The sequence below is a fragment of the Medicago sativa genome, chromosome 1, assembly GCF_051527215.1.
Source record: "Medicago sativa cultivar Bolivia chromosome 1, Bolivia_mono, whole genome shotgun sequence".
Taxonomy (NCBI): Eukaryota; Viridiplantae; Streptophyta; class Magnoliopsida; order Fabales; family Fabaceae; genus Medicago; species Medicago sativa.
Genome location: NC_140749.1, coordinates 17,938,915 through 17,964,360, shown reverse-complemented (window position 1 = coordinate 17,964,360; position 25,446 = coordinate 17,938,915). Strand labels below are relative to the sequence as shown.

General features: G+C 33.4%; 2 protein-coding genes across 2 annotated transcripts; one reads left to right on the top strand and one right to left on the bottom strand.

The window, feature by feature from the left end:
- The first annotated feature begins 12,892 nt into the window (after positions 1 to 12,892).
- Positions 12,893 to 14,967, top strand: LOC146953268 (protein C2-DOMAIN ABA-RELATED 9-like). Its single transcript, XM_085708499.1, has 3 exons — positions 12,893 to 13,044; positions 14,025 to 14,120; positions 14,425 to 14,967. The coding sequence occupies exons 1-3, from the start codon at positions 12,928 to 12,930 to the stop codon at positions 14,728 to 14,730; spliced, it is 519 nt and encodes a 172-aa protein (XP_085564625.1). The 5' UTR covers positions 12,893 to 12,927; the 3' UTR covers positions 14,731 to 14,967.
- A 552-nt stretch (positions 14,968 to 15,519) lies between these two features.
- Positions 15,520 to 17,731, bottom strand: LOC146953267 (Polyketide cyclase/dehydrase and lipid transport superfamily protein). The gene is made up of 2 exons (XM_085708498.1): positions 17,439 to 17,731; positions 15,520 to 16,073 (listed from the first exon to the last, which is right to left on the bottom strand). Exons 1-2 carry the CDS (start codon positions 17,626 to 17,628, stop codon positions 15,820 to 15,822), a joined length of 444 nt encoding a protein of 147 aa, XP_085564624.1. The 5' UTR covers positions 17,629 to 17,731; the 3' UTR covers positions 15,520 to 15,819.
- Positions 17,732 to 25,446: the final 7,715 nt, after the last annotated feature.

Genomic DNA, 25,446 nt, shown 5'->3' with positions numbered 1-25,446 from the left:
GTGAAGAAAATAACAAGAGGAAAAGGGGTTATATAGTTCTCTATTGGAGAAGGATTCAAATTTGGGCTTGGGTTGGTTTTTTTCTTATAGTTTTTGGTTGTCGAATTTTTTGTTATTTACCTCATCATTATGTGGTTTCACATGAAAATAATAACCAATTTTTGTACCAAAAAGTATGAAAATTAATATCCTTAGAAAAATAAATTAATAAATTAAATTACAAGAGCTCCTTTAAGTTTGAAGTTTTTAATAAATAGGTCATTTATGTTATTTTGGTCACGCATAAATCTTTTAAGTTTGCAAACGGTTTTAATTTAGTTCTTGTTAACCAAACATTACAAAAACGATGATGTGACATTGCATTTTTGTATGATGCGGTAGTTAAGGAGATGACACTAGCCACATCGAATCACAAAAACGCCGTGTTTGATCCATCAACATGCCAAATCATACACTTAAAAGAACTTATGTGTGACCAAAATAACTTAAATGATTTATATGTAAACGGACCTCTGATGTAATTTAGTCAAATGAATACTAGTAAAAGACATGTCGATCGTACATGGGTCGAGTAATATTGTAGTAATTATATTAAAAACGATTACATTGATAATATTGCGAAATGTTTAGAGGGATCAAATAAATATTATCTACATTAATGCAATGTTTCTATTGAATATTTGTTTCTTTCTTATGCAAAAATATGTTAAATCTGCTCTGCATTTGTTGCAGATTTTATTTGTTGTCTACGAAAATAAATTTTATGTATTAATATGATAAAGTTTTGAAAACTCATTACTATTTTTAAAATATCAACATTAATGTTATGTTTCTTTTAAATATATTTTTTTAAGCAAAACACCGTTGAGTATTTGCATCGCATCCGTTGTACATTTTATATCCTTAAGAAAGCAAATTTATGTATCAACATGAGAAAATAGATCTGATAAAATTTTCAAAATTCATGACTATTTTAAAAATATCAACATTAATATAATGTTTCTATTAAATACAAACGAAAAGATTATGACCGGTAACAAACCAAACAACCCTTAAAAAAAACTAAGAAACCACGTTTATCTTTTTCAATGACTTGAATAATATATCAAACATATATAAATTTATCTTTTTAAATCACACCAACACTATAATATTAATATAGAAAAATATATTTAGATGTATAATTGAAATAATGAAAAACTCGCCCGAAATCCCCCACCATAGTATAAAATAGAAACCCCCTTTATATATAGCATAAATTTTTGTCAAAAAAAAATATAGCAAAAATTAAAAAAATAATGTCAAGCGTTTATTAAATTTTAGTCCTGGATATAACATGTTTTTGAGGATATAAAAAATTTCGTTTATTAAATTTTAGTCCTGGATATAACATGTTTTTGAGGATATAAAAAATTTCTCAAAAGCAGCGATTGAAAATTTTATAAAGTTGAAGAAATTTTTTAGTGGAACTAAAACAAAACGTTGATATATTTATAAGGAACAAAAACATATTTAACCCTCACAATAATATTAAAAATATTCCCCTAAAAAATAGTAAAAATATTGAACACATTAAAAAAAACTTATTTTAACCTAATATAAAAAATATTATGTTTTTGTGTGTAACATTTTTTCTTCTAATTTTACCCTTTATTTAATCACTTTTTAACGTTTTATCTTTTTTTTTTTGTCAAAAAAAAACCGTTTTATCATTTTTTTGTCAATAAAATCATAAAGAGGGACACATTAGCTCTAATCTTCACAAGAGCTCTATTTTCACTATTTTTTTTGGGGTGTTTTTATGGATTCTAAACTTATTCCCAGAATTAGTTTCCCTTGTGAAACATGATGATGAAATCTTTTTCCAAGAAAAATTTAAGAAAAGTGTTTCTGTGATACTTTCAATTCCAGGGAATGATTTTCTGAAATTCCTGAGAATAACTTTTTTTTTGAGAAAGAAATTCCTGAGAATAACTATAATGTGTTTGGTTAGTAATTTATATTCCTAAGAATAACTGATTAACTTTTTTTTTTTGAAAGAAATGATTACATTATTAAAATGCCCTTATTTACTACATGTTTCAAAATTCGTTTATCCTAGATGTATCTTAACAAATAAACACTAAATTGTTCAACAAAAAAAACTTCAAATTCACCCATGAAAGTTATTTAAAAATATATTTATTCAATGTTTTTTAATGACTTTTGGTTTAAGACTATTTTTGTTTTAGTTCATTGATATGTTTGTTTTCTCTAATTAATTAATAAAATACTATGTACGAAAGAAAAATCTCCTAAAAAACATGTACCAAATGACAAAAAAAAAAACGTTACATCGGGAAAGTTTTTTTTTGAAAGAACATTCGGGAAAGTTTCTTTCTCCAAGATGAGAAAATGAAATGCACTAGAAGTTACGTAATGGAGTTAGTGTTGGTGGGGATAGCATAAATCAGACAAAGGCAAGAGTAATGCCACCCTCTCGAAGATTATTTGTGGCAATGTAAATCAATCAGACAAATCAAATCATACAACATAACATAAAATACTTCACAAATAATCATGTTTGCATAATATCATATAATCATGTTAAATGAGGTTAACTTAATTTTCCTAGTTGCTGTGTAGCCTTTTAAACTTTTCTTTTTTGTTGAAGCATATGTAGCCTTTTAAACTTAAGTCCCATGTTATTGGAAAGATTAATATCGATATTGCAGCATGTGGTTGTGCATAAAACCATCTGCCACTCAACATTTTAACTAATGTATAGGCAAAACCAATTAGGAAAAGACCTTAAAATAAACGCATGCTTAACTAGCCAAAGCCAAACACATAATTGAATAAAAAAAATCTGAAATTTTGTGGTCTCAACAACAAGATGCATATCATAAATAAAAGGTATAAAGAGTATTTATTAGAACGTGATTGCAGGTTTTAGTTTTTTACAAAACGTGGTTGCAGGTTGTATAATTAAGTTGGTAACACCATAACAATAAATTGCTATTCTATGAAAATAAAAACAACAAAAATCGCACCAAGTTTACAACACGAAATAAACAAGCAAAGCTACGAGAATACCAAGAAGGGTATTAGCCTCTTCAATATTCAAACACCTAACAAATTTATAGGTGTCCATAGAGCATTCTTGCATTTCCTTCGTTGTTGAACAAGGTTTCTCCCGTAGTATTTGTAAGCGTCGTGTGACTCACAAGTCCAGAGGCTATCATAGTCCTCGCGCTCTTTGTTGTTAAGGCTATCATAATAACTATCGGTAAAATGTTTGTCTGAAACTCATAATGTTCCTCCGACTAGTAGAAAGAAAAATGAAGGACCTCCTAAATGGTGAACTTACCGTTAAGTTGGGCATAATGACGGGTCCTCAGAACATTCTCCAAAGCTACTCACGTGTTTGGACGGATAAGGTAATACTTATCCTTGAACCTGGGAACAGAGTCTGTAAAGATCTCAAATAACTTGGATGATTGCTTCAAAGAGAGCCAACTCTTACGACCATAATGTGACTTTGCGCTACGTTGGAGGTTGAAGATAGAGAAAAATATAGGGATGGTGGGAGTAAATTTGAGATGCTAGCAGATAAGCTCAAACGCACACACAAAGGCCAATGAGTTCAAGTGTAAATAAGAAGGTGTAAACATCAACCAACTATAAACATCCTTCTGAAAAAGGGTAATGCGCACCCTAAAACCCATCTATTTGAAAACAACCTCGTACAAGAATCAAATTCCCCTTGTAATGAGAGCATATCCTTTGGTCAGTGGAGGGAATCTATACTTCCCATAAATAGAGGTAGTAGGATATATGTCCATAAAAGGACACCCGATCACATCAGAATTAGCATAGACTAAGGAAGTTTTTAATGGTTCAACCGCAATCCACGACATAATCACACCCCCTACTGGGATTTGAGTTTGCTTCTTTGCCATTTCACCTAAAAAGTGAAGGAAAGGAAATATGAATTCGACATTCAATCAAATCAACACTTCCACCGTCGATCAAAGTAAAACAACGAGGAATAGTCTGGTGAATGTTTTCCTTGAACGACCAGGGTAGTGATATCTTTCTTGTGAAAGTTAACTTAAAATCAGGAGTCTGCAGCAAACGTGGCACGATGGCTGGGCAACGTGGCACGATGGGAGGTTTCAGTTTTGAGGCAAGACACTGGTTTTTTCGTGGCACGATGGATGTTCTACGTGGCACGATGGTGCGCTGGCAGCGAAAAACAGAAACGTATTTTTGGGTGCAGATTTGTTCCAAATTTTAAGCAAAACTTTTACTATAAATATAGACCTTGTATCAGACTATTTTGAGAGAGATAGAGGGGCTGAAACAAGGGTTTAGAAAGGCAACAACAAATCTAGGGTTTGTGTAGAGTTTGTCTCTTTGGAACAAACACTAGGGTTTGAGGGTTGATTCACCTTAGGAAACACTATTAGGATTGAGTCTCTTGGTTACGGGAAGAGGCTGGGATTTGGGTAGAATTAGGCGGGAGACTTATTCTTGTAATCCATCTCTTTTGTAACGTTACTCATCATATAGTGAAACGGAGGGCTGCTCTCTCCCCCAGACTAGGTCAATTTAGACCAAATTGGGTCAACAAATTCTTTTGTGTTCTCTTCTTCTTTTCTCTCGCTGTTGTTTTCTACTTTTGGCTTGTGATTATAACTGTTCCATACACTTTGATTTTGGTTTCTTAATTATCCCTTGCTCCACACATCAAGTTGTTATTGGTGTGGTTTTCTCATTGGAATCCGCAACAATTGGCGCCCACCGTGGGGCAAGGGTCAAAGGATAATCAAGTACCATGGGTTCGAAGTGGGATATTGAGAAGTTTACCGGCGATAACGATTTTGGGTTATGGAAGGTAAAGATGGAAGCGGTGTTAATACAGCAGAAGTGTGAGAAAGCTTTGAAGGGTGAAGGTTCGTTACCGGTCACCATGTCACAAGCGGAGAAGACCGAGATGGTGGACAAGGCCAGGAGTGCCATTGTCTTGTGCCTCGGGGATAAAGTTTTGAGAGAAGTAGCAAAGGAACCAACCGCGGCATCAATGTGGGCAAAGTTGGAATCTTTGTATATGACAAAGTCTTTGGCTCATCGGCAATTCCTAAAGCAACAACTCTACTCATTCAAGATGGTGGAGTCAAAGGCCATCATGGAGCAACTTACGGAGTTCAACAAAATCCTTGATGACTTGGAGAATATTGAGGTGCAACTTGAGGATGAAGATAAAGCTATACTCTTGTTGTATGCTCTACCGAAATCTTATGAATCGTTCAAAGATACCATGCTCTATGGCAAAGAAGGCACTGTTACCTTGGAAGAAGTTCAAGCGGCTTTGAGAACCAAGGAGTTGACCAAGTCCAAGGACTTGAGAGTTCATGAAAACGGTGAAGGCCTAAGTGTCTCAAGAGGGAATGGTGGAGGTAGAGGTAACCGGAGAAAGAGTGGTAAGAAGTCAAAGTCTGAATGCTTTAACTGTCACAAGATGGGTCACTTCATGAAGGATTGTCCGGAGATTAAGGGTAACTCCGCACAAATTGTCACTGAGGATTATGAGGATGCAGGTGCTCTGATGGTGTGGTGTTGTTTGGAGGATGAAGGTGATGTTGGTTACCTTGGGATTGATGCCTAGTGGAGCGGTGTTCGTCTGGAGAGACGTTAAACACTCAACATCAGCCTGGAGAGGCGGTGGTAAGAATACTCATGATCAGTCTGGAGAGGCGGATGCAACAATACTCATGATCTACCTGTTGAGGTGGAGTTTCAAGGTTGAAGACATAGTGGGATGTACGCATTTGCTAGTTGAGGTAGAGTACACTCAGCTTGAGGTGGAGTTGAACACACCGGTAATGGTATGACTATGGAGGACCTTGGGTGCTATGCTCTATGGTGAGCAAGGGATTTCTTCATAAGGTTGAAGAATGTATAAAACAACTTGCGAGATTACTCTAAAAGAAGGCCAAGGGTGATTGGATGCAAGGAGATCTTCAAAGAAGCGGGAGATGTCCTGTGTTGAAGATGTCATGGTGAATGCTTGTGGAACTACCTAAAACTCCTAGTGTAGTTAGACTGCAAGGACTCTTCGAGAAGACGGAAGATGTTCCGATGGCTGAAGAGGTTTAGGTAAAGGCTTGTGGAACTACCTAAAATTCCTAGCGTAGTTGGACTGCAAGTACCTTCGAGAAGGCGGAAGACATTCCGATGACTGAAGGGATTAGGGTGTAAACTTGTGGAGCTACTTGGTGTAGTGGGAACTGTAACGCCCTCCTTTTTATTTAATTATTTTAATTAGTTTTAGAATATATTTATATATTTATATGATGTATATGAGGGATATATGATTTGTTGAGATTAGATGTCTTTTTATAATTTAGTTAATATATTTTATTGAGTGATATTTTGTTATGTTATATGTTTGTATTTACTAGTATAATATATTTGTTAATTGTTATAGATATATATTTGTTATTTGGTGTATTATTATATATTTAGTAGAGAAATATTATTTATTAGAATATGAGAATTATTAGTGTGAGTAAAATTGGAGGTTAGAATAGAAAGAAGAATAAGTTGTTGGGCCTAAATAGATTTGGGAACAATATTTTAGTATTATAAATAGAGAAGCTTAGGTTAGAAAGAGCTTACCAAAAATCGCTTTTTGGAAAAGAGGAGAACAAGAAAGAAGAGAAGAGAAGAGAAAAGTCAAAAGAAGAGGAGAAGATCTTAGGAAAGAAGAACGCTGCTGCTGATTCAGGAATTAATCTAAGGTAAGGGTGAGACTATCTTGCTTTAATATTAAGTTGTAAATCATTAGATTACATCTAAAAAAGTTGAGGAGAGTTTGTGAGATTAAAATGATTAGGGTTTTGAGTGAAGAATTGAGGATTAATGGATGAAAATTGTTAGATTGATGTAGAAATTGTGAACAGTCCTTAGATAATCCGTAGAATGATTATTGGAATAGTTTTGAGGTTTAAAACATATGATTAGATGAGAAGTCGGTGAGTTTAAGAATTAGGGTTTATGAGCGATTTTGATGATTAGATGATGAAGAACCGTAAAATTGATGAGAGAATCATGAACAAACCTTAGATATCCTATAAGAATGTTATTAGAAGTAGTTTGATGGTTAGAAACATGAGAATGGATGAAAAGTTGAGATTCTGAGAAAAAGTGATTTTAAGTGTTTTTGAGAAATAAGTGATTCTAGGATAAGCTGTTTTGGAGATTTAAAAATATGATTTTTCTGTAAAATATGATAGGATTTGTCGGATAGAACGCGTAGGCGAAAACGGAATCGGATTCGGAGTAACGGTTAGGTTTTTACGGACGAAACGGTGAAACCGAAAAAAATGGGACTGCACAGAGCTGCGTTGCAGGTGGGCTACTGCCTTCCCACGCCTGGGCGCAGTTTTCCACGCCTGGGCGCAGCAAGGCAACCCCTCATGGGTGACTGCTTGTTGTGTTTTTGTTGCGTGCTGTCAGAACGTCGATTGTTGCGTTCTTGTGTCTTTTTCACCCCTTTCCGTGTTGAATTAGCTTTCGGTGTAAACATAAAATTTGTAGATATTTGAGTTAGCTTTCTAATGGTTTTGGTTTGACATGAAAATGATTCATAATTTTTGAGTTATGATGAAAATAGTCCAAGTGGGTCTTCAGAAAACTTTAAGAAAACTTAGCATAACTAATCCCAAGTTAGTCCAAAAACTTATGGTTGGTTTCCCAACTTCTACTTAAGTATTAGGGATTTAGTTGAGGTGTTTTATGAGTATTTGGCTTATGTCTCATTGATCAAAATTGATTTGCTTTTGAAGAATGTTTTGGACTTTGATATGAATGTAATTGATTAATGTATATGTGGTTATTGTTGTTGATATGTTGGAATACATTATGTGAGTATTGTATGATACATAATATTATGATGTTCTATGATGTTAAGTTGATATGATTCATTTCTTATTGATGATATGATATTCTAGCACTGTTATATGATGTAATTGTTGTTGTTTGTTGCTGCTGAATCTTAGTGAAGATGTATAAGCCGGTCTAAGTTGTCATGATTTAAGAAGTTGTCCATTTTAATGGAATTGTATAAGATGTTCACGTTGTTGTCCAAGTTGTAGGAAGATTGTGTCGTTGTATAGTCAGTGATGGGGGCTTAATGCCCGACAGGTTCTTTATGACCTTAGCGATGGGGGCTTAATGCCCGACATATTCTTTATGATCTTAGCGATGGGGGCTTAATGCCCGACAGGTCCAAATATGACCTTAGCGAAGGGGGCTTAATGCCCTGGTGGTACCACATGCATATTGAAGTTGTCTAAGTTGTTGTTGAAGTTGTCTAAGTTGTTGTTGAAGTTGTCTAAGTTGCTGTTGAAGATGTTGTTGGATTGTAGAGTCGTCATAACTTATATTTGATGATGATTTAATGATGATGTTTGTTTAATAAGTTGATTACGAACTTAATTATGAAGTTGTTTTCGATAAATGATATGCTTTGATAATGATACTTATGTGAAATACATGATGATGCTTATGATTATATTTGGTGTTAGATGTTGATGCTTATGATCATTATATGTGTTGATGTTTGTGATTAATATATGTGTTGATGTTTGTAATTAATATTTGATGATGTATGCTGATGTTTATGAATTAGTAATTGATGTTATATGATGATGTTTACGTCTATAATTAAGATGATATAAGATGAAGTGTATAACTAATGTAGGAGATTAATGATGCTAGTTAATGGAGTATAAGATATGTTAATGATGTTTAAGTTGTTGAATGTACTTTATATGATTTATATGTTTAATATTATTGTTTGAGAAATCTCACCCCTTCTGCTTGAAAATGTTGCCCTTCGTATGGGTAACTTGCAGGTAATAAAGACTAGAAGTGTTCGTGAGTGGATTCCTCACTTGTGTCTAGGTGCTCTGATACGTAACGGGATGGGACTTACTTTCATATCTATTCCTTACGTGTCTTTTATAAACTTTTTATGAATAAGTATTGAACCAAATTATGAGATTTTCTGATAAGGCCTGCGTGCCAAGACTTTATTCATGTCGAACTATTTCCGCTACGTATTTTCAGACTTTTATGATGTTGAACCTGGAAGGATATTTATTAATATCTATTTTATGAATTTAAAGTAGTATGTGACATTCCGTTTATGATTTAAATACTCTGATTTAATATGAAATTTTTATGTTGGGAAAACGGGGTGTTACAGGAAAAAGGGAAAGAGCAGCAAGGTGGATGATGGTTTGACATCATCACTGATTTGAAGTCAAGGTGGAGAATTGTGAGAGTTAACTTAAAATCAGGAGTCTGCAGCAAACGTGGCACGATGGCTGGGCAACGTGGCACGATGGGAGGTTTCAGTTTTGAGGCAAGACACTGGTTTTTTCGTGGCACGATGGATGTTCTACGTGGCACGATGGTGCGCTGGCAGCGAAAAACAGAAACGTATTTTTGGGTGCAGATTTGTTCCAAATTTTAAGCAAAACTTTTACTATAAATATAGACCTTGTATCAGACTATTTTGAGAGAGATAGAGGGGCTGAAACAAGGGTTTAGAAAGGCAACAACAAATCTAGGGTTTGTGTAGAGTTTGTCTCTTTGGAACAAACACTAGGGTTTGAGGGTTGATTCACCTTAGGAAACACTATTAGGATTGAGTCTCTTGGCTACGGGAAGAGGCTGGGATTTGGGTAGAATTAGGCGGGAGACTTATTCTTGTAATCCATCTCTTTTGTAACGTTACTCATCATATAGTGAAACGGAGGGCTGCTCTCTCCCCCAGACTAGGTCAATTTGGACCGAACTGGGTCAACAAATTCTTTTGTGTTCTCTTCTTCTTTTCTCTCGCTGTTGTTTTCTACTTTTGGCTTGTGATTATAACTGTTCCATACACTTTGATTTTGGTTTCTTAATTATCCCTTGCTCTACACATCAAGTTGTTATTGATGTGGTTTTCTCATTGGAATCCGCAACATTTCTGAAAAATAACCATCACACCAAAATCAAATACAAACGAATCAAAACCATCACTATTAATACAAAGATTATCTTACAACAACGTATACTCAACTAGAAGTTGGGAATAACCCAAAATCACCAACATGGGAGTGGTATGAAACCCACCTACAGCCTGTAACAACGATCTAAGAACATTAAATTAAAAATCTATGGTGGAACAATCGATACACTACAAGAAACATTACCTTTTGCCAGGGATTTTGACATGGGTTTGAAACCCCTCGCAAATTTGCCAGGGAGAACTGCTGGCATACAACCCAGGGGTTTGCCCATCGGATATTGTAAAAAATCCGTCGTATATGTTTGGCTCCAGAATGAATTTTGAAAAGGTAAAGGAATCAATGTTGTGTCAGGAAATAAGCGACGAAAAATGCCAAGGAATGGCCGTCGGATGTACAAAAAGTCAAGGAATCTCTGCTGATTTGCAGATGACTTGACAAGGGCCTGCAAAAAGCTGTCGGTGCAGGCATGCCATGGACAAAACCCCTGGGATATTGCTGGATTCCGTGGCTTATTGCTGCCTATTCTGAACCTAGTTGTGTGCCTACCATGCCAAGGCTTGCCCCTCGTTTTTTCCCTGGGTTTTTTCGCAGTCTATATAAACCTGCACCGTGTTGTATTTCCCACTTTGGCACTTAGAAATTTTTTAACATTTCAATTATCATACACTTTACGCTTCAACATCACTAAACTTCTCTAACTTTTGTAAAACTCTCTTAGCTTATTATTTATTTGTGTTTTGATTTTTTTACTACTTACTAACATAAATATTTCTTGCATCAGTGTTCAAGTATTGCCTCATCCTGTTGATTGTTTGTCTTGCTAAGCTTGCTCTCTGCTGGATTTGTTCTTCTCTCATTTCAAGCTTCAACAACTTAATAAATTTGTTTTTTTTTTTGACAAAAGTTAATAAATTTGTTATTCTCTGTATTTGCAAGATCTGAAATTTTTACAAAATAAAATCTGTTTGTTAAAATTTTAAAACCTTTAAAATAAAACAGTTTTTTAAAATCTGTTTTAATTTGTGTAATAAAACCTGCTTGTTAAAAATCTGCTTTTTTAAATTTTCTAATTTTAAAAACTATTTTTAAAATAAAAAATACTTCATAAAAAATAATATACTAAAAGGTTTATTGTTGGAAAACTTTTTTTTTTTAAAATAGTGTATTAAAAATCTGTTTTTTTTTTAAAATTAGAAGTATGTTAAAATCTTTTTTTTAATAAATTAAAATATGTTATTTTTTTTGAGCAAATAAAATCTTTTATTATATTTTATCAATTTAAAAAATAAAAATATTTAATTAATTTAAATACGTTTTATGAATTAAAATTAATTATAATATATTTAATTAATTAATAAAAATTCGGTTTTATAAGTAAAACATTTTTTTAATAAAAAAGTTAATGTACCATTTGCCAGGGGTTAAACCCCACGCAAGTCCCTGGTTTTTCGCTGATCCGATTTGACCTTCCATCAGTCAGTTAGTGCGTCAGTCAGAGAAGACTGCACAACAGAAATGTTTGCGATGGGCGCTTTTGCGAGTGTTTCCGCCCCTGGCAAATTCCCTCATGTTCATTGTAGACATAGAGAAGAAGAAGAAGAAGAACATGAATGTAAATAAGAAAATAAAAAGAACTTCTTTTATTAATGGAAACAATTGTCACATATAATTCCCAAGAACAAAAGATGATGACTTTGATTAATAGAAATAGTTGTCACATAAAATTCCTAAGAACCAAGGTGATTATACAAGCCTGATGGCTCCTCTATTTATAACTAAGGGATCAAAACATATAATTGTACTAAATCTGCAGATAAATATGCACCAAATCAGCACATAAATATGGCAGAATTTCCCTCTTTTTAGCTTTCTTTTCAAATAATCTTTAATCATGCATCTTAATCCATTATTTTGCTCAATTATGCTCTAAAACCCTTTCTTTTGCTTCAAGACTCAATCTTTCACCATATTTGTTCCTGAAATTAAATAACAACAAATTGAAGTAAAATAGTTCTAAAAAGTAAATAAAAACACATAAAATCTAAATAAAATAGACTCAAATGACCACTTAAAAACACTAATTATTGACTCATCATCTAGGACCCAAAACAAGATCCAAACTAAGTTATTCACACATCCAACCAACACTGAGGTGTACCTGCAACACTCACACCATCAACAAATCAGAAATGTCTAGGGGGCCACGTTAAGAGTAGGAATAAAAAAAATTTAAAAAAGTATTTTTTTAATAATTAAAAAAATAAAAAATTTACACATGTGGCGCCACGTTAGCATTGACTTGGTCATAATTGGTCTAGGGGGCCAAAAGTGCAAAGGGGGCAAAACATAGGGGACTAAAATCGAATTATTTTAGTTAGGAGGCCAAAATCGCAACTTCTTGAAACATAGGAGGCCAAAACTGCTACTAAGCCTAAAATAAATTGGGTTAGGTTCGTGTACATGTAAGTAAACATGACAAGACATCCACATGGTGCAAGAGATGTTTGTTTTGCAAAGAAAAAAAACGTGGATATTATTTTGCGATCTAGCAACTATGTAGGGATAGGAGAGGCTAAGAAGAGAGAGAACAGCTTGATCACTAAAATAGATTACTACCTGCCAAAACAAAATTGAGGTCGGTAGCACTTTGTTTTTTTCTTCTTTTCTTTAGACATTTTGTTACGACCAAAGCATTAAAATAACATAATAATTATTATATGTACTAAGATTCCATTAGTAGGGTCCAATTTTCTGTTGTATTATGTTAGCTGTTTTCACACGTTTGTGCTCTCTATTTTAACCCCCAAAGAAGCTCCTTAAACTTCATAATCAAATCCGTTTGGCAAGTCATTTTGGAGGCATGGATAATAATGTTCTTGGTCTTCTAAAACTTCGTATTAAAAGAGGTATTAATCTTGCAATTCGTGATTCTAATTCCAGCGACCCCTATGTTGTTGTCAATATTGGTCATGAACAGGTTCGATCCTTGCTTTCTCTATTTTTCCCTAAGAGTTTGTGTTCTTCATCTTCAAGAATTTAGAAAGATAAATTTTATAGTCAACGTTTAGATTGACTTGCAGAATCATCGTGTGCCCCGTGATTTTGTCAAAAGAATTATATTCTAGAACTTTAACAAAATCACGATGTCATCATGTTTCAGTCAAAATCACGGGGTTTTTGAACATGCACATAATACTTATTTTCTTGAGAATGTTCTGCAAAATTATGTTATTGGTGATATTTTTAAGAGTAGGAATGTCCAAAACCTTATGGTCTGGTTCAGCTTTTCCTTTTATTTGTAAACTGTAACATATAGCCAAGAGTAAATTCAATACACATGTTTTAATATATGTTGTCATCACATATTCCTTTTGGTCTTTGGTATTCTGTTATAGTGTCTATAAAATTTGTTCATGTTCAAATCAGTCTTTAATATTCATTTTAGCCACTATTTTGAGGGATTAAAATCAAATACTATGAATTGATTTTACAGGAACGAAAACAAAAGAACAAGGACCAAAAACGAAAGGTTGTATATTTTCTGAGTCTAAAAACAAAAAATTATTTTTACGAGGATTAAAACCAAAACTCTTGATATTTGCAAAGAACATTTGCATATTCAACCCTTTTTTATACATATGAATTGTGTGTTTTATAATTGAAGTTTGGTGGCAAAACACATAATGGTTCGTATGTGTGTTTGGTTATGCAATAACAAAAATGGATTGTTTCAATACATTGATATAAAAGTAAACTGAACAATAAATTTGAGGATAAAAATCAACTATATAGATGTAAGAACTTGAACAAATTCTAGTTTTAAGTTAAAAACAATTACGGAAGCAAAATCAGTTCAACTTGAGCACATGCAAATATGTCATAATCAATTTTACAACTCTGAAATCAATTTTGTCTCGTGCAAAAGTGAAGATTATTGTTTTCTTTTCATTAATGCAGAAGTTGAAGACTCGTGTAGTGAAAAACAATTGCAACCCTGAGTGGAATGAAGAATTAACCCTTTCAATAAGGGATGTAAGAGTTCCAATACGTCTGGTAAGTAAAACTAGCTCCATCTAACTTAGCATGCATTACAGTGAATTTATTTCTGAATGAGAGATTCACTTTGAAGAGAAAAATAAAGAGTTATATAGTCACAATAACTAAATGCTTATTTGCTTTTTAAAAGAATTGAGAAATGAGAAATTATTATTAACGGTGATATTATAATGATCATTTTACAACCATTTTGTGGAGATTTCAGATTTGAATTCTTCTTGAAAATTACAAAGTTAAGTTCTTACAGACAACTCGATGAACTTATTTGTTAACGACGTTGCATTTTTGTTTCTTTCCGCAGACGGTTTTTGACAAAGACACTTTCTCCGTCGACGACAAAATGGGTGATGCAGAAATAGACTTGAAACCATATGCTCAATGTGTACAAATGAAGTTGGATACTCTTCCAAATGGTTGTGCAATCAAGAGGGTTCAAGCAAATAGGACTAACTGCCTTGCTGAAGAGAGCAGTTGTATTTGGAAAAATGGAAAAGTCCTCCAAGAAATGATTCTAAGATTGAGAAATGTTGAGAGTGGAGAATTGGTTGTGGAAATTGAGTGGGTGGATGTTCCAGGTTGCAAAGGTCTATTAGGGGCACAAATATAAGTTGTCTCTCTTTCAATAACAATCAACGAAGTCTTATTGTAATATCCGAGGTCCAATGCATGAATCAAACGACTATGTAATTATATCCTAAATTATTATATATAGTTGTAGACTTTATATATGTTAGTTTGAGCTTTGTGCAATAACAAAATGTGATGTAATATATAGTGGTTATTGTGTAATTTATATAATGACTACTCTGTAATTGATCGTATTCAATAAGATAGAAGTTAGTAACTCGTGCTAGCAGAAATATTTATTCTTTAGTATTCTAGGTTTAGTATTGTTGTTTTGTTTAGGTTAGCTTCAATGATTCATTTTAGATGAGATATTAAATCTTTAAAAACTATAATCTACTTTGACTCCTTATAATATACACCCTCCGGTCACTAATATAAGCAAAAATCCACTTTCTAGGTTCATTCAATAAATGTTGTATGTAGCCTATAATAAAGACTACATACATCATTGATTGAATGAACCTAGAAATTTGATTTTTGCTTATATTAGTGACCGGAGGGTGTACTCTAGAATGATTTTGGAGGTGTATGAATCTTGATAAATTCCTTATGAGGCCATAATGTTAAGTTTTATTGCTTCTATTATTGCAACAATATTATTGAGTCATCAAACCTTAGAATTCTAAGATCAATATGGTATATGCCATATTGATCCCTTAAACATAAGAATTGATCTCATCAGCATTGATACATAAGTCAATGGACACAAGTGGATGCCTCAACACCATAATAATACAAAACAAATATGAGACTAGTAAACCCAAGTGGATCAAAATAAACAGACACACATGTATAAATAATACATACACACAATATAATTCAAGTTCTTATTTTACACACTTCTCTTACACCTTCATTATTGAGTGATTTTCATGATTTTAATGCGAGTTTCCACAAAATAATCATTGTCCACTTTCTACTAGTTGGACCCACTTAAAAAACCTTGTGAAACACACACACACACTTTTTTTATAGGGAAAACTTACACACACATACACATGATAGATAGATAGATAGATAGATAGATAGATATAGTTCATTTTTATTTTGAGTAAATGATAAATATAGGTTAACCTTTAACTAAGTTCCCATCAAGGTCTCTAACAATATTAACGATAAACTGCTGGTATTTCTTTGGAGGTGGGGTGTCATCATTAAGCTTCTCGTATTCTATTCTCAACTTTAAATTTCCATTCTCAACGTTCACTATGGCCTTGTAATTTTTATACAACTCCAACACATTCCCTCCCACTGCAACATACGTTATAGTTTTGTTCAATTCATCCACTTCAATCCTTTCGTTGAAGGTCTCCTCCTTTCCTTCTGCATCAATACATTGAACATAAGTATATATTACCGAATAAATGAAGTTAATTTAGACGTCATTTTTTGTGTGTCTAAATGCTTCAATTCCTAAGAGAAATAATAGACTATAATAATTCGGAGTTCAGGTAGTATGGAAAATCAATTCAAAGACTGCAAATTATTTCATTTCAAAAATAAAATTGCAAATTAAAGGGACCTTTCTTTATACACGAAAATATATGGAAGTTATAAAATGCACAATCATATTAAACAATATAATTTTTAGAGTAAAAATTGAACTCTGAATTTACAACACTCACACATATACATACACTAACAATTTTTTTATGATATAAAATAATAATGACTCGACTTTAATTTATGTACTTTTGCAAGTGTAAAAATATTTTACACCATTATCCAATAATGTGTTGTTTTCTCGTTTAATAGTTTAAAAACACATGACTAGTTGTCCTACGTATTAAATGATATCGAAATTGGGATCTAATTCCATCCTTACAAAACCTGCTTGTAGAGGATGAGAAGTGCATCCTCTTTATAAACTCTTGGCAAGAGTTCTATCTATCCGACGTGGGACTTGAGATTTTTCCAATACACCCCCTCACGCCCAGCACTTTTGGGCTTGATGTGTGTATGCAAATGATGGGTGGCTCGATCGATAATCTCTGATACCATATTAAAATTGTGGTTAGGTCTAACACAACATCACAAAACCGGCTTGTAAGGTGATGATTGTCTTCTCTTTATAAACTCTATCAAGAGTCTATCTATCTGACGTGGTACTTGAGTTTTCCCAATAAAATTAAGTAATAATCTATACTATATATAAAGAAAATAACTCTTTTCAGCTCTTTTGGGCTGATTTTTTCTCTTTCTAAAAATGCCCTCAATTTTCAATACAAATAACACATGTAACAAATAAATAAGAATAAATTTAAATATTAAAAAAATGTAACAAACACGATATATATATATATATATATATATATATATATATATATATATATATATATATATTTGGTTTTTTTTCATTATCCCAGTTATACCCTTAAACAATTTTTTCTATAATGAAGATTGTTGTTGGTGTCATTAAGAAAAATAATTTAGATTTTTTTTTGTTATATCGTTGGTGTCATTGAAATAGATAATCATGATTAGATTGGTTTGTTATAGCTTGAAAGCAACAAACATTTATATTTTTAGTTTTAATCAAAATCAAAATTTCATAAAAAAACATTATTCATAATTTTTAAACGTTAGTACAATAAAAAGAGCAGAAAGACAGGCACGTGGATGCCCGTTTTTTCGCTAGTAATAATAATAATAATTCATTGTACTAAAAATATATATATTTTGACAAACCTATGCTATATTTCCAAATCTTGACAGAGCCAGGAGTTTTCCAATCGCCTTTGTGAAGCTCAACACCATGCACGTTTTCACTCTGTGCTTTATTTGGAATATGTTGACTTTGGCTCTTGAGGAAGTTGAAGAACTTCTGAGGACACGATTTGAGTTGCACACTTTCCTCAAGGACACAAATTTGAGCCATGACTTCAGTTCAGATAGATATTAAATTACCACTGAAAAGTACGAGCTTTCAAGTTGTGGAATACTTTCCTAATCTGCTTGCTACATATTTATAGTTGTAGAAAATGTTACTGTCATTGCCATTTTTGATTATTTGTTATATATTAATTGAAGATCAGATTCTATGATAATCATGATCTTAGAAAGGCAATGCAATGCTGCATTAATTTTGATTTAGTTGTCAAAAGAATATGTACTTGGGGATATACTAGTTCCACTTCCACCACTTGCGGAGGAATTTTCCTTTTATCGCAAAAAATGGTAATCATGATCTTAAATTCTCAAAGAAAAGAAAACAAATGGCAGACAAGCATGGGTGAAGCACACAGTGGAGGTATCCACTGCAGTTTTAAAATGAACGGAGCATCAGATTATGCAATGTGTGTAAATCTTCAATGTTAACTTTACAATACTTTCTTTTAATTGTCTTGAAACCATATAAATATAATAAATAATTTGAGTTTTGTGCCTGTCTATTGACGTTTTTTGTTGCACTAATGTGTGTAAATTATGATAAATTTTGATTTTGTTTAAAATTATTTTGATCATGATTTTGATTGAAATTATAGGTGTAGAAGTTTGTAACTTTCAGATTGTAATAAATTATATTTATTTTTTTCAATGATTTTTCTTTTTAAATAATCTTTTTCAATGACATTAACAATATAACAAATATAATTTTAATTATTATTTTTAAATGACAAATTTGTTAAGGGGGTAAAGTTGGATAAATAGTATCTAAATTTGTCTATATCTATCACGTTTGTCACCAAACTAGGAGATATACTACCGATTTATAAATCAAAATAAAGGTTTTTAATTAGACAAAAAAAGAAATTCAGTAATAATATAGTCAAGCGTCAGTCTATAAATCTTACCTCAATTGACAAAAATATCAAAATTGTTAGGTCGGATGTTATGATTGAGGTTCGAACCCCGACTCGTCCACTTATGTGTGAGATTATAATGACTTTGTCATTTCATCTGTCTAGGAAATTCTAAGGGGTGTACATATATGAAAAAGAATATAAAATGAGTCGAGATTGATCATTGTGCCTAAATGTAAATACCCTAAAAATTCTAAAAAAGGGACAAGGTTGAAAATATAGAAAAGTTCTTCCACCTCTTATGTGAAAACTAAAAAAACATTTATGTCTGATGTTTGGTAGCAAGGTTAGAGTTGATGTGCATGATGATATATAGAAGCAAAAGAACAAGAAGTATGCACAACAACAACGACACACAAACACCATGCACCAAAGGGGGAATAATCTAGGTTGTATTTACAAGGGTGATTTAGGTGTTTTATGTAGAATCCATATCTCAAGGACCCCGATCAAGTTTTATTAAATGCATGATTTCATGGTTCTTGGCTAGGAATTTTGAAATTTTGTTGAATACTTATTATTAAATCACTTGATAACGAAACGAGCAATGTTCAAGTTTAGGCGTGTGATAATATAAAATTTTGTTGGTTATTACCTTTAATTTTACCTATAATCTAAGTATTCTTTAAGTTGATTCATTCCATATTCCTCCTTAACTTAATGAGTCTTTTATTGTTTCATTCCAGCTTTTTATGTTTATTCAAGTTTTAGGAGTCTTTTATACTAGTTAGTGCTTGACAATTGACAAATTGCATCATTAGTTGAAAATTTGGGTGAATGATATAGCATTGCAGTTTGATGTTGTAGCCTTGGAATGCATTTGGATGCTACAAGGGAATATGCGGATGAGTGGGGCCACTAAAGGATTACTTACTTGTAGCTTAAGTTATGGGACTCCTCTATTGATCAAATAGTACATTTAGAAGATAAGGAATATTCTTATCGCTCAACCCTAATTCCATTACCTCAACAGCAACCACCAATTGTCTAAAACAACATTTCTACATCATATATAATCCTTCATTCCAACTTGAAGTCACTGGAAATAGATCTTAGAGTTTGGAAGCGTTAGGAGTAGTTACTAAGTGAGTAGATGCAAAAAACTCATTAATCACCATGGTCTAAATCATTTTTTAGTTATTGGATAATGAGGTTATAAATATGTTTGCATGTTAATTTTGCTATATATATATATATATATATATATATATATATATAAGCCTCCTTTGAACAAGTTGTTTAAATTCAAATCTTTAAAATGAAACTTGGCCACTTTTGTTTTATTGCAAAGCTCCTTGAGATCAGAAGAGGAAAGGAATGGATATTCTTGTTCATTATGAATTAAGGTTTTATGCTCCAAAAAGATAAAAATGTTGAATGTCTAAGAGTAACCTTCAATTTCATAGGAAATTTTTGACATTTTAATGTTGTATGATTAAGTTATTAAGTATGAACCTCGAAAGAGTATTAATCCTAATGTTAATCATGATATTAGTGTTGAAAAACCGCTTAGGCCGAATGGTCCTAGAATGTTGTATAATGCTTTAGCATCAAGTTTCTTGCAGACAAGTATTTTAACCAAGTTATGCCCTAACAAAATGCTAGGCAATTGAATTTTGTTGGAACAAAATGAGTGTAAACAATACTTTTAAGTTTTGATGATAATAAGGTATTAAAAGTTTAATTGGATATGCTAATATCTGTTCAAGTGTGCAGTACCATAAACTAAAATTTATGTCTTAAAACAAAGTATTGGTTCTGGAAAAACAATTTTGAGCAAAGGAATTTTCAAGAGAAGCCAAGTTGCAAGTCAGAATCTGAAGAAGTCAGAGTTTGAAGTTTATCCAGAAGCTGATAGTGTCAGAGTCTGAAGATCACCCAAAGCTGAACCTCAGACCCTGAAGTTAGTTTTTATGGTTATTTGAAGACACAAAGATGCAGAAGGATTTAAAAGACTGAAGCAACGATAGTTCTGAAGAATTAGAAGATTTTGGATGCTTTTCTTAGAAAAAGGATAGTGAAGGACAAATAGTACAATTGTACATCCACTACCTCCACTACCTGAGCATTTCCATGTGCATAGTACAAGCTACAGTTGTGTCTCTACTGGAATGAAACGGTTAATTCATTATCAAGGATTGGTTTTCAAATTATTCCTTCCTAGGACATCAACCAAATCAAGTAACAAATCAGTGATGATTGATCAAGCTTCTCTAACGACTCTTTGATGCGCTGGCACCTCTCCAACGTCTCTTTTCTACCTCTGTATAAAGGAATGAAGACTTGAAGATATTACCAGACTCTACAATATTTTACAAGTGCCAAAATTATGTCAAATACATTACATATCAAACACTTAGAATTTCTTATAAACTTTCATATCTTAGAAATTCTTAAGTATAGAGTCTGAACTGTTTTGCATTGTGAACACCACTGATTGTATATCAAGTGCTTGTGTGCTTGAGCATATGATGTCTCTTGCTTGTGTGCTTGAACAATTGTAATCTTGTGTGATTATAGTGAAAAATCTCATGTAAGTGACAAGGGGATTGAACTACTTCCAGATTGGGGAAAGAACCATGATGATTGCTTGTGTCTCTTTCTTCTCACTATCTCTTTATTATCCGCTGCACTTAACTCTGAACATTGCTTTAGACTCTGAACTCTATCAGAGGCTGAACCTTGGACTTAGTTAAAAAGAAGAAAAAACTTACACAATTCAACATCCTTGTGTTTTTCTCACCTTCAATTAAGGGAAAATTATATTGACTTCCCTTAAAATTTGTTAAAATGTAACAAACACCCCCTCTATTTATTAAAAAGGCACTAACATCCCCTCACACCAATTCTGTTATGACACCAAGTAATTTAAAATCATAAATTATTTCCTTTATGTTTACACGAACAATTATCTTTTTATACTACTTGTTAAGAACAAGTAGTATAAACATTGAAGTTAAGACCACCTCAATCCCAACACCTTCCTCATATCCAACACCTTGTCTGAGTTTTGTATAATTTTCTTTTTTTTTACAACATAGAAATTGAAATACATAAGTGATGTAAGATTTTTCCTACATGTCATATAACTATGTACACGTGAGTATATATATGATCGTTTCCACAGGGAGTTACGTTAATCATAAGCATTTACACAATCGTTCACATTAAGGGTTTGGATATAATTTGTTTGTTTGTAACACTATATCCATAGATGACACTAAAGTAAAAACGAGAGGGGATCGAACTATTTCTCTTGCGGTATAAGATAACGAGCAAGCATAACAGCAACAATCTCTCGATCGATTAACAGACTCTAGCTTTATAACCAATATTATTACAATCATTTCTACAATATCCTTCGTGTCCAAAGCGACATCGTTATTTCCAAGTTAGCGTTTAAACATTCGTGTCCAAATTCCTTAAACGATAACAAAGTCGATCGGATAACTTAATCGACCGTGTCCAGCCTGATTAAGTATCCGAAAGCATTAAAATCTTGATTAAAAGTAATTATCAAAGGTTTACAAGCTTGTCAAGAGTGATATAACATAAGATAGATTGTTATTCTAGTTCTAGATTCAAGAGTTTGTGTCCAAATCATCTTGAATCTCTTTGAAAGCATTAAAAGCAAGAATAACAACAATATTGAATCATTAAGCTAGAACCTTATATATTAAAAGATCAAAAGATTACATAATAGCTTGATTGTTACCTCAATACTACATAGAAGGTGATAGTTACATATAGACATGTAAACTAATGCAAGGAATGAAGGAAAGATGAAGATTCCATGCCAAGATCCTTGATGTCTCAATGAATCTAGGGTTGAATCTACTCCTTAATCACTTGCTTTGTGTTTCTCTCTTTGAAATAGCTCTAACCTCTCTCTAGAAATGTGTAAAATGTTTTCAATGGAATAGTGAATACCTAAGAGAGAGGTAAACATGCTATTTAAATGGCCTGTGTTTTTGCACCTGCGCTAATAGCGCAACTCACGCTAATAGCGTGGTAAGGCGGCCTATAATCTGGCCAATAGGAGTGCGCCACGTTGGCCTTCCCCTGCTGCTACGCTCCAGCTACGCTAATAGCGTAGCTCTCTGGAGTATTTACGCTAATAGCGTAGATTACACCAATAGCGTAGTTCTTCATGGTCTGCTACGCTCCAGGTGCGCCAATGGCGTAGCTCTCGGGAGCTTGTACGCTAATAGCTCAGAATACGCTATTAGCGTACTCTTCAAGAGTGCTCCAAAACCTACGCCCCAGGTACGCTAATGGCGTATCTCTCTGACCTTGGCCATTTCTTCATCACGCTAATAGCGTAGGACACGCTAATAGCGTAGGACATTGAACTTTGACGTTCCTTGCTCCTTGCTTGTATTTTCCTGCACAAAAAGGGTAGACTAAGGCTCAAAAGCATAAATGACATATTTACACAATAATTGGAGTTTTCCATAGAGAATCTTGCAAAACAAGTCACTAAAATGCCTAAACTCCTATATGAAATATATCACTTTTAAACACTTATCAAACTCTCCCCAACTTGGCTTTTTGTTTGTCCTCAAACAAATCAAAAGAAAAGGAAACTAACAAGGCTTTGGACAAGGTTTTCAACATGGTGTCAAACAATTCAAAACAAAAATAAACAAATGGTGATTCAAATATGATCGCGTGGACAAGCATGAAGTCCTCCGCTACTCTAGGTTCAAACTAAGAATGCGAAAAATGTCCTAAGCACAAACTATACATCATAAACTTCAAGACATAAACATATCTATCTATGAACCGCACCTAACACACTTCTTTGAAAGTAAATCCAATATAATGATAACAATGAATGAGGTAATGAACACACATCCAACAATCATGCTAACATCCTATTTAAGTTAGGTGTCCATCCAAATATCGTCTCAAAAAGCATAAAAGCATGGATCAAAAGGTCTTGCAAGGGTTATAACTTGGCCGGGCTACAAAAGAAATGTCATATGTGGGGCAATTGATCAGAAAGCCTATCAAAGAGGAACATTTTTTTGTATCACAACTTGAAATCCATATACTTCCCTACCAAGAATTAAAACCTTTGGTGATTAACAATCAAACTTATAACCTTGACAACTTATTCTATTTTTGATTTTTCTCTTTCTTTTTCTTTTCTTTTCTTTTCTTTTTCAAATGTACAATTTTTTCTTTGATTCAATGTTGTCAGGTTATTTTACAACTTCACCATAACTTAACATATAATGCCTCCTTTTCCTCCCCAACTTGAATACAACAAAACTCTAATTGAATGTTCCCCTATCCTAAGGCAAGGGACAAAGTACAAAAAGGTTAAGGGTTCAACAAAGTAAAATTATCAAAGTCCTATAAGATTCAACCATGAACTGGATTTTTTGAAAAATTTCAGGCAAATTCAACAAGCATTGTGCTTATGAATATTGACAGTTCATGTTTGAGGACTTGATTCATTTGGCTCAGATTGGGGTATCAGATACTCGCTCTTCTCACAGGTAGGCTTTATGTGGTCAAGTAGGTTACTCTCAATTGAAAAAGTGCCTTGATCCTTTCCATGCTTTCAAACAGTTCAAAATAATTATCAGATTTAACATAACTAAAACAAGTTAGACGATGATTATCGGTCTCCAGCATATATACAACAGATTGAAGCTACCTCACATTTAGGTTAAGTACTAAGTGGTTCAAAGATATTTATGTTTATGAAAAGACTTACATGATATATATTTTGTGCAAAGTACAAGTTTCAAATTCTTATTAAAAACCTAGAATAACAGGAAACCAATACCTTGGCCTTACGCTTTCTCACAAGTAATATCATTATCACTCACCTGCTTTTGCTCAAACATGGCTCTATGGAGCACTTTAAAATTTATTGTTCATGAGCAATATTCTTTTGAGAGACACAAGCAAGATGTAAACAAAAATTTCATCCAAAGCATAATTTAAAAACCAAAAAGCTAAGTTATTAAACCAAATATAAAGTAACAAAGTAACAAATCAAGCACTAAAAACCACAGTGCTTGAAGAGTACAAAATACAACCAAATAAACAGATGAAATAAACAGATGTTCCAACATGAAATAAAAACATAAAGCTTGAAAGCAAAAAGAAAAACATCACTAAAAACTCAAGAAATCACTGATCATCCTCTCCAGCATCATCCATGTCAAGATCCTGGTACACATCATCACCATCAACTCCATCATCATCAGGAGTAGCCTCATCATCCACAGCATCTGCCACCCCCACATAAGGACTTGGCCTGCCCTCAGGCCAATGAACATAGCTCTGGTACTGGTCAGGTGTCATCACCGGGTAATCAGCATTTCCCGGATACATGTGAGCATTGTAGAGGTCCTGGTGTATGCCCATGTTGCTCCTCCAAATTGCCTCATTCTGATCCATTAAGAAGCTATTCTGGTCCCTCACGTACTGGTTATGCATCTGCTGCTCCAGCATAAAGGTCTGCAAACCTGAAAAGTCAAAAGAACCAGCACCCTCAGATGGGCCAGCCTCATCATCAGAGAAATGGTATTGAGCTGCCCTATTCTCTGCTTTCACCCAGGTACGAATGTGAGTGTCAGTAACGGTCCCCTCAATGTCTTCATCATAAGGTCCAGAAATGGGCACTCCATAGGCCTTCAACAATCCCATGATAAGTCCCGGGTAAAACAAAGCAACCTTCTTAGCACCTGTGGCAACCTTCAAAGCCACAGCTTTCATCTCATTGGCTATGATGCGAGCAATATCAACAGGCACTTCTTTCATAATGCACCAGATGAGTGGCAGAACGGCTTTTGGGGCATCGGATGTATGGGCTCTAGGAAGGGCATTGTGGACAAGAAACTGGAATACTAAGCGGGCCTTAGCAGTCATCT

Coding starts and splice junctions, on each gene's coding strand:
- LOC146953268 (XM_085708499.1), top strand. CDS start 12,928: ATGGATAATAATGTTCTTGGTCTTCTAAAACTTCGTATTAAAAGAGGT. Junction 13,045..14,024: donor TCAATATTGGTCATGAACAG/GTTCGATCCTTG, acceptor TCATTAATGCAG/AAGTTGAAGACTCGTGTAGT. Junction 14,121..14,424: donor TAAGAGTTCCAATACGTCTG/GTAAGTAAAACT, acceptor TTCTTTCCGCAG/ACGGTTTTTGACAAAGACAC.
- LOC146953267 (XM_085708498.1), bottom strand. CDS start 17,628: ATGGCTCAAATTTGTGTCCTTGAGGAAAGTGTGCAACTCAAATCGTGT. Junction 16,074..17,438: donor GATTTGGAAATATAGCATAG/GTTTGTCAAAAT, acceptor GTATTGATGCAG/AAGGAAAGGAGGAGACCTTC.